This window comes from Diospyros lotus, chromosome 11 (genome assembly GCF_014633365.1).
Source record: "Diospyros lotus cultivar Yz01 chromosome 11, ASM1463336v1, whole genome shotgun sequence".
NCBI classification, from domain to species: domain Eukaryota; kingdom Viridiplantae; phylum Streptophyta; class Magnoliopsida; order Ericales; family Ebenaceae; genus Diospyros; species Diospyros lotus.
Genome location: NC_068348.1, coordinates 1319636 through 1336272, shown reverse-complemented (window position 1 = coordinate 1336272; position 16637 = coordinate 1319636). Strand labels below are relative to the sequence as shown.

The window sequence follows — 16637 nt, the reverse complement described above, 5'->3', positions numbered from 1 at the left end:
ATCCCTCTTCTGAGACTTAACAACTAAACTAATACAAATTCTACTAGGATCCTTTTGACTTGAGTCAAATAAGGACCATCATCTTCTGTCTAAGATAGTTAAGTCCTCTAAGAAAGTTCAACAACAACAAAAATCCCAAGCCTTAATCCTACTAGGTAGGATTGACTACATGAATTCTAAACCTCCTTCCATCTCTATCCATGGTATGTCCTTTGTGAGGCCGTTATATCTAAGAGTTTCCCACAGAGTTTTATAATTTATTTGGTCTTCCTTTCCCTCTTTTGCTACAAATTTCGTCCATTTCATCCACTCCCCTTATTGGAGTTTCAATTGAACTTCTTCTCACATCTCCAAACCGTCTTAATTGTGATTTCCAGTCTTATGGAGTGTCTAATCCTGTATACAAGTATATATCCCAAAATGGCATGAGTAATGTGAATAACAAGAGATAAGTGAAAGAAGGTGTTGATGCAAAGCATTAGCCTACAACCACGGATCAACTCTTGCCCTCTTAAAGGAAAAGAGCCCCATCGCACTTATAAGCTCAGTGGTTGTCCTCTGGGCAACCGATGTGGGATTGAACCCGGTGCTACAACACCACCACCAGAGCTTCCCCTCCTAAGTGTGGTGGCGCTCTTGGGCACGACCATCTCAGGGGTGGCAGAGGGTGGTTTGGCCAAGGCCTTTGGCCCAGGGGTTCCCACAAACGACGCCAAATGTTGATGCAAAGCATCAACATCAGCTTACAACCACGGATCAGCTCTCGCCCTCAAAAGGACAAGAGCCCCACTGCACTTATAAGCTTAGTGGTTGCCCTCTGGACAACTGATGTGGGATTGAACCCGGTGCTACAGCACCACCACCAGAGCCTCCCCCCTAAGTGTGGTGGCGCTCTTGGGCGCGGACCATCTCGGGGGTGACAGAGGGTGGTTCGGCCAAGGCCTTTGGCCTAGGGGTTCCCACAGACGACGCCAAATGTTGATGTAAAGTATCAGCATCAACCTACAGCCACGGATCAGCTCTCGCCTTCAAAAGGACAAGAGCCCCACCGCACTTATAAACTCAGTGGTTGCTCTTTGGGCAACCGATGTGGGATTGAACCCGGTGCTACAGCACCACCACCAGAGCCTCCCCCCCTGAGTGTGGTGGCGCTCTTGGGCACGGACCATCTCGGGGGTGACAGAGGGTGGTTCGGCCAAGGCCTCTGGCCCAGGGGTTCCACAGACGACGCCAAATGTTGATGCAAAGCATCAGCATTAGCCTACAGCCACGGATCAGCTTTCACCCTCTTAAAGGACAAGAGCCCCACCACACTTATAAGCTCATTGGTTGCCCTTTGGGCAACTGATGTGGGATTGAGCCAAAATGTGGGATCAGCATCAGCCAAAATGTCGACGTTCAAATTTAGCCGACCATGATTCGTAGGCTCGCAATGAGGTAAATAAGCCCAAATGCAAGGAGGAAGAACAAAATAGAAAGGACACAAGGAATTTTTACATGGTTCGGCTAGAAGGATGCCTATTCCACAACTGTCCTTTGGGTATTTTGGCAGAGTAACAATGTGTTATTATGGTTGCGTCCCCCTTACAATGGTATTTTTGACCCCTATTTAAAGTGAGGGGTGTTTACAAATGCATAAGATATAAAAGTATAAAGATGATATGATGGGGGACAAACTGTCCTTATCATCTGCATAAAACTGGGAGTGGGATCCTCATTACGAGGGATTCGGCTTGCCTCAGATAAAGTGAGTGGGTCCCTGCCTCTGGTTATTCAGCAGTAATGTTGTTATGCGAGCTGAATAGTTTAACCGACGAGCTAAACTGTTGGTCAGCGAGCTAGAGGAATCGCTGAGAGCTTATTGGGTATATCGTCGAGAGCTCGCTGGAAGCTTTGCTGGGAGCTTGCTTGGATTCGCGACCTGAGCTCGGGTTTTAGTGATGCGTGAGCTTGCTTTGACGAGCTTGGCTTTGGGCCTGTTGAGCCTCGGGAGATTGGGCCGGCATATTGGACTGAGTCTAGCCCATAAAAAGTGGTGCGAGAAATATGTATAACAAAAGGGAAACCTTTTTAATTACACTTAACAATCGTATCTAGTTTGTATGTGTGCTGTTGCACTCTGTATGTAGTTTGGATTATAATGACATAAAGTAGATGTTATTAGTCTCCCCCTTTTAAAGTTTGCTTTGAAATATTTCATTTTGAATTGTGCTAGATATCTTTTTGGCATTCAGACACTATGTTGTTCTTACATTTAACAAAACTCCCTTCCCATGAGATTTTACTCAAAGCTATAGATGGAAATGGGTTGCAGGTTGCATTACTTACTAATAGAATTCCCTCCCATAAGATTTTGCTCTAAATTTAGGCACGATCGAAAGATGGCAATGGGGATGGGCTGAGTTGTCCCACTCCTCGCCAGTGACTTGTTTAATCAATCCCTCCTCCCAAGTGTACTTTTCTTGCTTGTAATCATCCATTCACTGAGCTATTATTCCCTTTTGGTTGCTCTAACAAGTTTGCATTTGTTCTCACTCATTTTTCTCTCTATTTCAATATCTAAGCTATTGAGCCTCTTAAGAACTTGAATTTATCTCTATGAACCTGGTAGTGACACCATCTAGTGGAGCTAGTGATGCGCAATGGCCTGGATCTAGTAAAAATATTCAGAATATTGATGTTTGTATTTTTGCTGGTGGGTGTATCTAATCCATGAATTGATTTGGTCAAGAGTTCAATCATTTTTGCTTCAATGAATGTAGAATTTGAGTTCTCTAGGCTATAGGATTGGTTATGTACTTTTGTAGTTCCCTAGGGGCTTCCTTTTTTGAGCAATGCCTGATTAGAGAGTCAAGATATTTGAGATGGCCTTTTGGAAGAGGCAATATGTTTTGAATGGATAGGGTGACTCATTAAGAGTAGTCTCTAGTCCATACTGCTTCTATGGTCAATAGGGACTAGAAGTTTTGGAGTGGTTTCGGGTTTCACAAGCGATGGTATATTTCGTCCTGTTTTCTCTAACTAATGTCTTGTTAGTTGGGGGAGTACCTCTCTGTGGAAGCAGTCCTTGAGGATTAGAAACCTTAGCCTATTCAAAACAGAGCCTATCTTTGTAATGTTTGCTTCCAAGAGAGATAACTTTGGGTGTTGATGTTTTGCATTGAGAAATCTGTCTAGAAGATTAAGAGATCAGAAGACCCTCGAATGAATGGAAGCGGTTGAAAATTCTAAGTTAGGGAGAAGCTAGCTTAGGTGTTTTATTATAAGGGTTAGTTTAGTCTTTGTGTAGGCTAAAATAAAAGGCCTTGTAATTCCTGCCCAACCCACTATAAATAGAAAGATAGGTGGACTGGAATGATTCATTCTGATCATTTGATTTCTACTCTTTCTGAATACGAGAATTGCTATGAGAGGAAAGGCTTGAAGAAAGGAAGTTCTTTGTAATCTTGGGTTGAAGGCAGTATACTCGTGTGATAGAGAGAGGAGAGGGTTTCTGTGGGTTTCTTTTGTATTGATTCTCGATTGGAATTCTAGTGGATTGCTCTCGGACCAAGGCTGATGTTGGATTGCTTACTGCAATCTGAACCAGGATAAATCCTTGTCTCTTCTTGTGATTTGGTTGTCTCTGTCCTTATTATCTTACTATTTTCAATTACAGTTTTTCAAATTTCTGTTGTTTGGTTTTCGGGTGAGGAGTGTGAGAGAATTGGCAATATAAAGTATTGATTGAGTAAACAAAAGTGCTCCTAATCTTAACATTGGGTTTCAGGGAAGAATGGAACACCCTCACACACACACACACACACTGAGTTGAGCTGGGGAGGGGTATTAACCATATTTTGCAAGTATGGGATAAATTTTATGGTTATTGAGTTCCAGGTGTGTCATGAATACTGCAGTTTTGGTTGGATAATTTGGTGTTCTAGTGCAAATATCCTGTCTTTTTCACTGGAGAGGGGTGAGGATATGCTGCACGGGCTTGTTTCTTTTTTAGTTTTTTTTTTTTTTTTTGGGGGGGGGGGGGGGGGGGGGTGTTGTTGCTTTGTCACGGGAGGGTGTTGACAATTTAGAAGAAACCTCCAACACTTCACAATAGCTTTCTATTATTATCCAATAATTGGATAGGGAACAACAAATGAATATGATCCTTATCAAGAGAAAATATTTTTTTATTCTCTCGTTGCCCACTTACAATTTTCACTGTCTTCTTATTCATTTCCTTTATGTTATGTTGTCATGTCTTTATTTACTTTATGTATTTGTGTTGGTTTGGATATTACAGCCCGGGGGGGGGGGGGGGTGTTGTTAGAGATATTCTATAGGGGAGGCCATGTGTAAAGATGCTTGGGAAAAAGACAAAATAGTTTATTATTGGGGTGAGAATCTGCTGTGGCAGCACCCAGGCTAGAGGTATAAATATCCTCTAGAATCTGCTTGTAGAGGCATGTGAAAATCCAGAAGAAATCCTATCTTTTCTCTCTGTTTTCATCTCTCTCTCTCTGTTTTCTCTTCTCTCCCTCTAATTCCAATCTCTCTTTACCTTCTTCTTCTTCTTCATAATCCCTACTGCACTCTCTAATTCACACCGAATTAGAAGGTGGTTCTCATTGTCACATTGGAGTTGTGACATTACCTATTGCTCAAACATATTCTGACCTGAACCATACCACATCTATTGCTTGTTGCCAAATTTTAGGATTACGTTGGGTTGGGAATTGGGATCCAATTGACTGGGGCTTTAGCCTTTACTAGTTGCACCTTTCTATTTGATATTTCAATTGTGTAAGAAATATTTTGCTTAAGGATCTAATTGTTTTGGGAAGAAAAAGAAGGGATGGGATGGTGGTGAAGGTGGTGTTCTTACAATTTTTTTGATTAAACTGTACAATTGAAAGTGAATTTCCGTGTGATTTGAATTTCTTACTGTAGTTTCTTGTCTGTTATATGAAGTTATAGTGGCCTATAGTAAGTGGTAAACTATTTCATTACTGGGTGGTGTTGTACAACTATTATGCGCTTTGACTTTTTAATGTTTAGGTAAAAGGTGGCCATGTCACTCTGGGTCAGCTTGCAAAAAAATGGTTTCTGAGCTCTCGTAAGATTCTTCAGATTCCATATTCCAGGGAATCTTATTTGAAAGCATTGAAGGAAGCTGAGCAATTTCTTTGGGCTGGTTCAGAAATGGATCCGGTGGGTTGAAGATTTCTCTTAATATTCCAGTTTGTATATGTTCTTAATAGTTATGGTTCCTTAATGTAATATTTCCCTCCTACTTGTGAATGTAGGTGCGAGAAATGACAAAAAACTTGGTTAAGGGTCAAAAATGGGCTGAAGATGTTAGGGATTGCCTTTCTAAAGTTGAAAAGTTGTCATGTGATCACAGACATGATACTGAAAAAGTGAAACTGGAGCATGTTACAAATTTACTCACTTTTGATCCAGCACCTTGTAATGAGCCTGCAATTCTTAAACTGAAGGTTGAGACAATTAATAAGTGCTTACCATTTTTTATATCAACATACATCATTTGCCAATCTGGCTCTTACAGACATTTGACCTTTATGTGCAGGATTATGAAGTAGAAGCTAGAGTGTTGTGTCGAGAAATTAATTCTGCCCTCTCAACATCCTCAAGTGTTTCTGTAAATAATTTCTTGTGCTTGGTGCTCCTTTTTTGAACATAGAAATTGTGAATAACTAATTTTTCTCAAGCAGAAATGATTATTTGGGTTTTCTCCTTTTCTATTTTTCTGTTTGTCCATTCCCTTTTGTTTTCTTAGTTCTGTTATAATATTTGGTTATATTTCTTCAGACTGCAGATTTAGAAATCTTGTACACCAGGGTTTGTGACTCACCAATATACATCAGTGAAAGTGAAAAATTATCAGAGAGGTTATCTTCTGCAAAGGTATATTGCTTTAATATTTTATAATGGTTTGGCTGTATAATCTTTTCATCAGAACAATTTTTGGTTATGATTTGTGCTCATCCTTACTGATTAGATTTCACACTCTCGACTTGATTAAAACCAGTAGGGCTGCAAATGAGCCAAACTGAGCCCATAAAGGCCCAGGCTTGTTTGTTTAGAACTTTATCAAGCTTGGGCTTGAGCTTGAGCTTGAGCCTGAGCTTGTGTCAAACTCAAAAATGAGGCTTGAGCTTGTTTATTTAGAAGCTTGTCGAGCTCGAGCTCAGCTCATTTATATTATATGAGTTTCACAAGAGTTTTGAGCTATTTCATACAAGCCTTTCCTTAAGTTCTAATTCTAAAAGCTATTATAAGCTTGATCTCAAGCTCGTTTTTGTAGAACATATAATACAACCGTATATCAATATATTTTTAAATCTAGAATCATTTAAATAACATGGCAAAAAAACTGTCAATTATAACACATGTTCCAAACAAGCCCATAAACGAGATTGTTCATGAACCGAAGCAAGCTAGGCAGTAGGCACCTTAAAGCTCAAGCTCTGTCATTTATAAATGAGCATAAAAATCAAGTTCAATCTTGTTTGTTTAACTAAATCAAGGAGCTTGAACAAGCCCTAATCAAGCTGAGCTTTGAGCTGTTTGTGAGCTGCTCTGTCCACTTGAAGCTCTAAAAACCATTTTACTAGTCATTCTAAAGAGAAATTTCATCATGAACCATTTTTTTGGAAAATAACACCAAGTAAATAATTGATTCTACGATTTTGTTCTATCTTTTGGTTATATGTGATTTGGCTGCCTTGCAATTTGGTGATCCTTTTTCTTCCATTTTTCTGTATCCCCTGAAGAAATGCAAGATAAGGTGATTTTTATGCAAATTCGCTTAAGGGAAAAATGTTTGTAGTTCTAATTGAAGCTCGTAGCATCCTAGTTGCTGTACTTTCGGTGTTATTATTCCCTTTCTACTTACTTTTTCCTGATTTTAGTTCATTGTTGAGGGTGCTTCAGGTGTGGAGAGAGAGTGTCAGAAAGTGCATCTCAGAGAAATTACCTGCTGCAATTGAAACAAACATGCTCTACAAGTTACAGTCAGAGGTGAGTTAGATTCCTTTTGCATGTAGTTGCTGTGTCACTCCGTTGATATTTTTCTCTCAGGTTTTTATTTCCTGCTATTCTTTGTTATAGATTTCGGAACTTCCTGTTCAGCTTCCTGAAGTCAAAATGCTGTTGGGCTTAATAAGGCAAGTTGAATCATGTGTGGCTCGATGCAATGAAATGTTGAAGGGTCCCATAAATCTAAAGGTTATTCCCTGTTGATGATTTAAATTTGTACCTGGAGAAAATCAATGGAAGTGAAAATATCAGCATTTATGGCATAGATTTTTTTTTTTCCAACCTTTTTTGTGTATATATTTTGCAGAAACTTGAGGCATTTCTTCAAGAATACAGCGATTTCATTGTTAACATTCCACAGTTAAAACTTTTGGGGCAATATCATAGTGATGCCATCTCATGGATTTCTCATTTTAATGATGTTTTAATAAACATTCATGAACGGGAGGATCAAGTGAATGTTGTAAATGAGTTGACTTGCATTCAAAGAGATGGAGCATTGTTGAAAATTCAAGGTCTGCTCCCTGCTATTCTTTGTCAAAACTCTACTTTTTGGTTGATATTTTTCTCTTTTTTGTTTTTGGTTTTACATGATCTTTATGTTTGGTTAATGTTTCTTACAGTTGATGAGTTGTCTCATGTTGAGATTGAGTTGAAGAAAGCCCATTGCAGGGTAAAGGCCCTCAAGGTAACACAAGTGTTATTAATATTTACATTTTTTTGTCACAGAATTTCTAAAACATTTTTGATCTTGTATGGTGATCTTTTTGTAATACCTTGTATTTGACTTGAGGACAGAAGGAAAGCTGCAAAGGATGAAAGGAGAACCAGGAGTCTACCTACTGTAAACTTAAGAAAATAAGTTGTAGGAGGAGGAAGTGGCCTATGATAGCTAACAGTTGACCATATGTTGATATAGGGGCTCATTGTCTATTGGTAAATTTGACCATTGACCATGAGTTGATTGCGCAGATCAATCATCTGGGGAAATGTATTGCTGGAGCTGACAGTCAATAGGAAAGTCTTAACTGTTACATCAATTGTTGAAGTAGGTGAATTAATCTAAGCAGCTGACTTTCAGCTTGATTTTAGGGGATTAAGTAGATGGATATTAAACTGGATTTTGGTTATGTTTTAGGGCATAATGAGAGGATTCTAGAATCATAAATTTTGTGGAAATTGGTTGAGATTTGTTAAGGTGGTGATTCAGAGGTAATGAGGTAATTAGACTATAAGTAGGACTAGTGAGGCCCCTAGCTCTTCTGCAATATGGAGGCTTTGGGGGTGTTTCTAATTGCTGAAGTAGGTGGCTAGGTGTTAAGATGAGGGAGTGCCACCAAGCTATGGCCAAGTGGCAGCAGTTGGAGCTGCCACCCATCAAGCTGCTTTAGCTACTTGGAGTGATATGAATAAGCCTCAACTCATTTGTTCAAGCACAGGGAGTATAAGCAGGGAGAGAGGGATGGCCAAGGAAGGAGGTTCTGCTGGAAAGCTTAGTTCGCTTGCATTAGTTGAGATAAGAAGCATTTTATGGCTTTCTTATGTGTGGCATGTTGCATGAACTTTTTGTGGCTGCATGGCATGATTCTTCATGTGCATTGTGTGTGTGTGTATTGGGGGGGGGGGGGGGGGGGTAGGCTAGGAGTGTGAATATGATTCTCCCCTTAGGTTGAGCCATGGTTACCTAGTGAGAGGCATTGGAAGGACAAGGGTGTGAATCTGAGGCCTGAGCCTATGGGTGCACCTGAGAGTAAAATGAATTGGGGAAAGAATTGTGCTTTTGCTGTATGTGTGCATACCTTAATGTGCTCATGTTGAGTAGTAGGCTAATGCCATGTGCATCTCAATATTTCAGAATAAGGTGGACCCTAGTGAGCAAGGAAGACTTGCAGAGAGTTAGGGAGCTACTAGCATATTTTGAAGACCTGCTCATTTTGAAGAAAAGCGTCAAAATCTGTAGTCTTTTGATAATGGTCATGCTACTAGTTTTGAGATCAACCATACATATGATGTACCATAAAGCATTTGATAAATGAATGGAAGTATGTTATAGTAATGAACTTAAATTGTGATTTATGATTTTATATGAAGATATCGTGTTATTACCTTGCTTTGAAGACTCAGGTGGTTATGTTAGGCAAAAAAGGAATTAGCATAAATAAGGGGTGAGATGGAATTAGGATAAAGTCACTGTGAGCCGATAGTGAGTCTAGGGGGTCGATTGGGGACAAGGAATGTTCGAACTAAGCAAGGGGACCTCAACTGAGAAGAAAGACTGTCACCTGGAAGATTGATGAGGAAGGGTGATAGTTGACTAAAGGTCGATTGTCAACAACATAATGCAGAGTATATTGCCTGTTGATGGGAAAGTTGAGTGTTAGGTCAGCTGAGTCAAGGTGATTAAGTCGGAAGGGGTATGGCTGAGTCCTAGATGTGTAGGGATGATCATTCTGAAGAAGAGTTCATGATAAACCAGGCGGAGTCCCTGATTTGCAACCTGAGGGCTATCCTATAACCTGTTAAAGCTCAGATACAGGTCCTGAGGAAGGTCACTTGGACCTCATGTCCCATGCAGGTCTCATGGGTATGGGTGGTCCTAACTATATTGGACTGCTCTAGGGACAGAGAGGCGAGGCAACACAGTTGTGATATCAAAGCAAGAATTCTTTAGGATGATAAAAATGGCTGTTAAAGGATAGGCATTACTTTTTTCATGAATTTTCTTCTCTTCTTTATATACTTTACTGGTTTCTGGTATCTGATATGAGGATATTTTCTTTTAGCTATCTCCTTTCCTTAATTTATTTGTATCTTATCTTCTCTGATGAATTTACTATATTTGCACTCCCCCAATTAATAATTCTTTTGATGATTTTGATTTGGCATTAAGCAATTTTTGTAGCATTTTTGCAGGCTCTTGGTAGTAGGATGCCTTTGGAGTTCATCCGTGAAGTAATAATGGAGTCAAACATGTACATCATTGCTTTGATACCTCTTACAAATTAACCATTTCTACAATTCTCCTTAATGTTCTGTTGGTGTTAAAAATTTGCGTGGTGACTTTTTTCAGACTGCAGATTGAAAAGGAGAGATTGTTTGGTAATATTTCTAGAATACGGACTGCTGCTGTGAATTGGGAAGAAAGAGCATTATATATTCTTGCTAGTAAAGCTCAGAAGTCAGATTTTGAGGATGCTATAAGGTACTTCTTCAACCTTAGCATCCTGCATTTTGTTGCTTGTGTCTGCCTGTAATAATTTTTTTAATGAAATATTTTAGGGCTTCTGAGGACATTTGTGCTTTGCTACCTTCTCTTGGTGTTGTCAAGGAAGCATTGTCATTGGCCAACTTGTGGCTAGAGAAAGCTGAGCCATTTTTGGTGTCAAATATATCTGTTCGAGCTGCATCAAATTCTCTGCTGAAATTTGAGGATCTTAAGGTTCTTATTGTCTTCGCCATGTCTGCTCCTTTACATCTGTTGGCCTCGGTATAACACTATTAGCAAAATCTTGCAGGAGTTAGTTTCACAGTCGAAGCTTCTGAAGATATCTCTGAGACAATTACCAATGCTTCAAAGAGTTTTGGATAATTGCATTAAATGGGAGAATGATGCTCGCTCATCACTCTATGCTGTAGAGCACTTCCTAAGAAATGATAATATTGATGATGGAATTACCAGTGGTCTTGTGTCAAAAATTGAACAGCAAGTTACCGCAATGGAATCCATCATCAAAGCCGGCTTGTCTCTTGGTTTAGACTTTGGCGAGATTCCAAAACTTCAAGATGCTTGTTCTACTCTAAATTGGTGCTTGAAGACTCTTTCTTTCTGTTCTGCTGTTCCCCTGCTTGAGGTAACTGATTTTCCTTGGAACATGTTCTTTTCAGATTGGCATTGATGCTTCTCTTTTTCTCTTTGGCATTGAGTTTTCTTTTATTTGTGATGGATGTGATTACATTTGTTTTGCTTTTCTCTTAGTCTGTGTTCTTTAGGTACTTGTATTGGTGTTTGGGATCTGGAAGTCCCAAGTGCGTGACAACTGACAAGCAGTCTGTTCTTTGAGAAAAGTAATTAGAAGCTGCACAACTTGCACACATATCTTTGTTGTGTACAATTCTTTGAGTATTAAACTGTTTTTAATGTGTATTAGGAATTTTCTCTTCCGTATTTCTTTTTCATTGATATGTAATTTTCTTAGAGCTTACAAATTATTTTTGACACCCAAAGAGAGCTTATAAACTGAGTTCATGAGTCAAAGCAACATTGAGTACTTGATCTTTATTTTGTGGAATGTACTACACATTCTCCGCAGGTAACTAAAACTTTATATATTGATATATATTATCCCATTCTATGTGTTCTGCCCATAGGTGTATTGTAAGGATAAAATCTCCATAAATTTCCTGGTTGATCATCCATGATACTGCATCTGATCAAAATCATCTGATTGTTGGTGTAGGTTGCAACAATTATTCTTGGAACTAGTTTCAGCCTATTTTACTGATGTTTGATGTTTGTTTGGTTTCATGAAAGATGGATTCTGGAATGATTTGCACTCCTCTCATCTTCCACATAAATCTATCGTTTACCAAATTTGAAGTTGTCCTTACTTTCCACCCCTTTTGAGTAGCAATTGTAAGCCTGCACTGACTCTAGTTTATATGTGTGCACACCCTCAAACACGTGGCCCTTTCATTTCTTGTTATGTACATATAATATGGAGCTACAATTTGCTCCACTAGTCCAGAGTGTGGCTGACCTTATTCTTAGGAGGTTGTAACAGCACAAAACTCTTGGTTTTATAGTACACTAAGTATGGTATAGGAAGTTCTTAGAAGCTGTTTCTTGGTTATGTTGATGTGGAAGGTGAACAAAGATTTGGGTTTAAGACCTCTAGCAACACATGAAGGAGAAGTTGGACCTTTTTTTTGGTAGAAAAAAGAAGACAATGGGAACCCCTAAACAAGAGACTCCAAGATAAAAGAAATACTACCAATGCTTTCAAAACTGGACCAGACACCGGCTGGTCTGACCAATTCAACCGCAGACCGTTCCTTTTGGCCGGTTCAGCATCCCTCTCTTTCTCTTCTACACGAAAGCCCTAGACCGATTTTGCTTCTTCTCTGCCAGATTTTGCTCCTCTGTTGCTGCTATTCCCTCAACAAACTCAGGTATTTTGGTTGTCTTATTCCATTGTTCCTCTTCCATAGCTGCAATCAGTATTATATACCAGAATGGAAAAATGTGTATATATTTTATATATAATGTTCCTCTCCAGTGCTATTATATTCAATGTATATATATTCTGCTATATTGCTACAGCTATCATGGCTATTGTGTATATATGTACACACGGATGACAATATTGTCAATTTGACTTATAATCATAAGGTGTATATATATCAGTTTTGATTCTTTTGAAGCTATGTTTCAATTATTAATAAATTTTTTCATATCATCTTTTTTATAAAAAAACATAATTTGTTATAGATTTTAATTGCCATGAAGATATGTACTAAAAATGACTAATATTTAAGATAAATTCATAACTTGTCATGAAAATAAGTTATGAATTTTGATTTTTTTTATTTTTATATAATAGTTTTTTTATTTTTATATAATAATTTTAATTATTATATGTTTATTATTTAATAAAAAATAAAAAGGTCTGATCTTGGTTCAACCACTGAACTGTGAACCTCTCCCGTTTCCCAGTTCGATATCCGGTTTGGTTTTGAAAACATTGATACCTTCAAAAAAGCTCACCCACTTGAAAAAAAAAAAAAAAAAAGGCTGCCACAGAGAAAAAACATGTGTTTGAGGAATTCCATGGATCATTTTGTTTTATACTGTGCTGTGGTTAGAGATATCTAGAGTTTGTTTCTCTTCCTTTTTGGCATTGAGTTGGTGAGGTCCTCCTCTGTGATTGAGTTATGGTTTCATGAAACCAAGCTTGTTCTAGCAGGTGACTGCATGGAATTTGGTGACTTCTTTTTGTTTCATGGGAACAGTGGGCTTTGTGACTGTTTGGGGTGCTGTGGCTACTTATGTGGCTACTTATACTAGCTAGGTTTGGGGGTATTGAAGGACAAAGGCTTTGGCCTGTAGAGTAGGCTTAATGGTAAACTGAGACCACACAGTCCTGGTCCTTACTGTGAATGGCTTTGAAAGTTTATGAAATTTTTAGAAGTAAAGGAAACAGTAGAAATTGTCAGAATCACTCAAGGCTGGGTGAATGCTGGTTGGTAGAAAAGGTGTTTTAGATCAAATTGAAGAGTTGCAAGTCTGTGTGAGTGTGTAGACTTTAGACTATCAAACAATCTTAGTATTCTAGCATTTAAATTTCCACTTGCCTATCAACAACGAAAAAACCAAAAAAGGATTTCAAATTATGATGTGAGTGCTATGAGTTCTTGAAATTAAAATACATGTCAATCATTGAGATGACTTGGCTTGTGCTATAATCCATTGTGACTTGGCTTGGCTTTTGACTTGGCTTTGCCTTGGCTTCTCCTTGGGCTTTGAGCAGATTCTGTCACTATTTATACATGTCATTTGGTAGATTTTACTTGACTCCACTATTTGGTTCACTTCATGTTTATGAAGATGGGAGGCTCTATAATATTGATTGAGCATCCTTATTGTGTTTATCAATTGATTGTGTTTGATTTTGTTCCCTTGCTGGTTTCATTTTTGCTGTGCGTCTCTTTCTGATTTTATGTTGGCCTGTATCATGGATATTATGTTGTGTGTGTTTTCACAGGAAGTTGAGATGTTGATGGAGGTTGCAAGCAATGTTCCTGTTACATATGCATCTAGTTCTTTGTTTGGCTTGTTAATTGATGGGGTACATTGGCTCAAGGAAGCTGCTGAAATTTCTTTACCATGCCGAACTAGAAACTTCAAGTTGTCTGATGCTGAATATGTTCTTGGCCAATCTAAGGTATTTTTTGCATTTTGTTTCTTCTTAACTCGGCCTTGCTTGTTATACAGTTCCTGCTTACTGATGTTACATTGCTATTATTTAACTCATAGAAAGGGACACTAACGGTACTTTCTTATTGCAGGAAATTAAGGTGTCCTTTCCTTCAATGGTCAGTCAACTTGCCAATGTTATCAAGAAACATAAGTGAGTTTATTTGCATCTATAAATTATTGTTTTTGTTCCTTTTTGTTTTCTCAATTCTAGATTGGAATCCACTATTTTAATGTGATTGAATAAATTTTGAGATGAAGAGAGGCATTACATAAAAAAGATATTGTCTAACCAGTGGCCCTGTAAAACTCATTGGACTGGTCCTCCACATTGGAACAGGCAGGATAGAGGCATCTAATCTATAGATAAGCGTGGTTGGAGGTTTTCTGGGGATCAATTAGGCTTTGCAGCGTTGCTTGTTATGCATTATGCATATGATATTCTTCCTGTGCAGTGTGTCCCTTATTTTTTTTTAACCCTTCAATCAAACATATTATTGATCTTTGTTTAATTATGGGTTTTTTTAATCACATAATTATCAGTTCTAATTAAAATTACATATCTTACCCATATAATTAAGGTCTGACATTTTATGAAAGATATTACGATTTTGTTAAAGGTAAAAAGAAAATTTTATAAGGTAGTTAAAAGACCAATTTTGTTGTATGACACAAAATGTTGGGCAATAAGGTACCAACATGTGCAAAATATGAGCATGACCATGATGAGGATGTTACAGTGAGATGGAGCCATACAAAAAAAAAAAAAAAAAAAAAGAAGAAGAAGAAGAAGAAGAAGAAGATCAAACTAGAAATGAGGTTATTCTTATTAAGGTTGGAGTGGCTCCTATTGAAGGTATAATGCGTGGGACTCAATTAAGATGGTTGGTTATGTAAGAAGATGATCTATAGAGGCTCTTGTGAAGAGAGTGGATTGAATGGAACTAGGTCTTTAGCAAAGGAGGTTACAGAAGATGATAGAAACTTTCCAAAGTTTAGGGTTCTATCAAGTAAAACCTACTATAGTATAGGTCAGTGATCAGCTCTGGGAATATGAGGAATGTGTCCGTTAGTTAAGAACAATGGAAGGCATTCGATTAATCAGATAGCATGAAGTCAAAAGGGCAGCATCCCAGAAAAGAAGAGGAACATGTAAATGGCTCAATTAGATCTAGTTCAATTGACTGCCACAATAAAGAAACAAGCTGCGTATCAACTTTATCCCAGATCTAAAAATCATATTGCACCAGATCTCCAGAGAAATCAGATTGCACCAGATCTAGATCTGAGATGCAATGGATTACAAAATCCTCAAACCAAGAGGATGCAGATCATAGCTATCTCCTAGACAATATTTGATTGTTGAATTACATCAAATCTGCTCCAATTCTCCAGATTTACCTCTCGATGGCTCTGATACCATGTGAAATGATTACTGAACTGGGAGAAAAGAAGAGAGGGGAAGGAGAGATTGGAGAGAAAAACTGATTCAATTATATTGATATAGGGTTACAAGTATTTATACTAAAATACTGTAACTGCTATGTACAAGTTACATAAGCTAGGTATATGTACTGCACCTAATACATTCAATCTAATATGAATTCTCAACAGTCTTCAACTTTCTTCTCTATTTTTTTTAATTTCAGTTAATTAAATCTTGACATCTTAACTGTAAAATGTAGTTTGTGGCGAGAGCAAGTGCATCAATTCCTCAGCCTAGAGCCTGGCAATCGGACATGGAGTTTGTTGCTAGAGCTGAAGGTATACAATTCTATGTGTTGATTATATATTACTTAACTTGTAATTTCTTTTTGTTGAATGGTGCCAGAACTTCAATATTGTGGTGTTAGTCTCCAAAAGTATTGCATTTTTATTTTCCTTGCTGTCTTTTAATAAAAAAAAAGGGTGAGTGGATGGACAATCCATTCTACTATGGAAATACGCTTGTTTATTAGAAAACAAGCTTATAGGTTTTGTAAATGTGGTGTTTTTGGAATCAACTACATTTTTTTCCATTTATGCTTGATATATTGGGAGAATGATGGCTTGAACTAATCAGCAACTTATTCTGGTGAACTAAACCTTATTCATGTAGGAATGTGCTGTATGCCTTTTCTAGATCGACTAGCTTTTACATTCTGGATGTAACTAGCATCAGTACCCCATCACTCATCTTTTTTCCTCGTTCTTGGCAGTTCATGGAGCAGGGTTTGTATATGAGTTGAAATGTTTCAAGTCCTAAATAAGGGTTCTTTCTTGAACTAAGTCCTTGTTAATGTGCTTATAGACACATACTGGTATTATGGGCACTTGATGGCGCGTAATTGCTTTGAGTATCTTTCAGCCAAGATACTTAACGTATTTATGAGCCTTACCTTACGAGATAAGGACTATGAGTACAGCATTAAAGTTGTAGAGTTAATCTCCTGTGTATATTTACCTTGGTCTGGATCTGGTCTCCCTGAAACCATCTTACTGATTTTGTTTCCCCATATTTATTTAAGCTCTCAGCAGCTTAAGGCTACAAAACTTGTTTCGTGGACTTCTTTTCCCTGTTAAGTAAATTCTAGTGTACTAATAAGACCACCTAAGGGGTCACAATCTCTGTAAAATAGGGGCA

General features: G+C 38.1%; 1 protein-coding gene across 4 annotated transcripts in view; it reads left to right on the top strand.

The window, feature by feature from the left end:
* Nucleotides 1-16637, top strand: part of LOC127813129 (lysine-specific demethylase JMJ17) — a 45394-nt gene that overhangs the window by 15817 nt on the left and 12940 nt on the right. For all 4 annotated transcript variants that reach the window (XM_052353908.1, XM_052353907.1, XM_052353906.1 and 1 more), the window contains exons 9-23: nucleotides 5038-5190; nucleotides 5286-5477; nucleotides 5570-5641; nucleotides 5812-5907; nucleotides 6937-7023; nucleotides 7114-7230; nucleotides 7349-7556; nucleotides 7665-7729; nucleotides 9955-10013; nucleotides 10112-10243; nucleotides 10321-10480; nucleotides 10557-10892; nucleotides 13803-13982; nucleotides 14107-14168; nucleotides 15700-15778. In XM_052353908.1, the coding sequence (XP_052209868.1) occupies nucleotides 5038-5190; nucleotides 5286-5477; nucleotides 5570-5641; nucleotides 5812-5907; nucleotides 6937-7023; nucleotides 7114-7230; nucleotides 7349-7556; nucleotides 7665-7729; nucleotides 9955-10013; nucleotides 10112-10243; nucleotides 10321-10480; nucleotides 10557-10892; nucleotides 13803-13982; nucleotides 14107-14168; nucleotides 15700-15778 (1998 nt within the window). The remainder of the gene's footprint in view (nucleotides 1-5037; nucleotides 5191-5285; nucleotides 5478-5569; nucleotides 5642-5811; nucleotides 5908-6936; nucleotides 7024-7113; nucleotides 7231-7348; nucleotides 7557-7664; nucleotides 7730-9954; nucleotides 10014-10111; nucleotides 10244-10320; nucleotides 10481-10556; nucleotides 10893-13802; nucleotides 13983-14106; nucleotides 14169-15699; nucleotides 15779-16637) is intronic.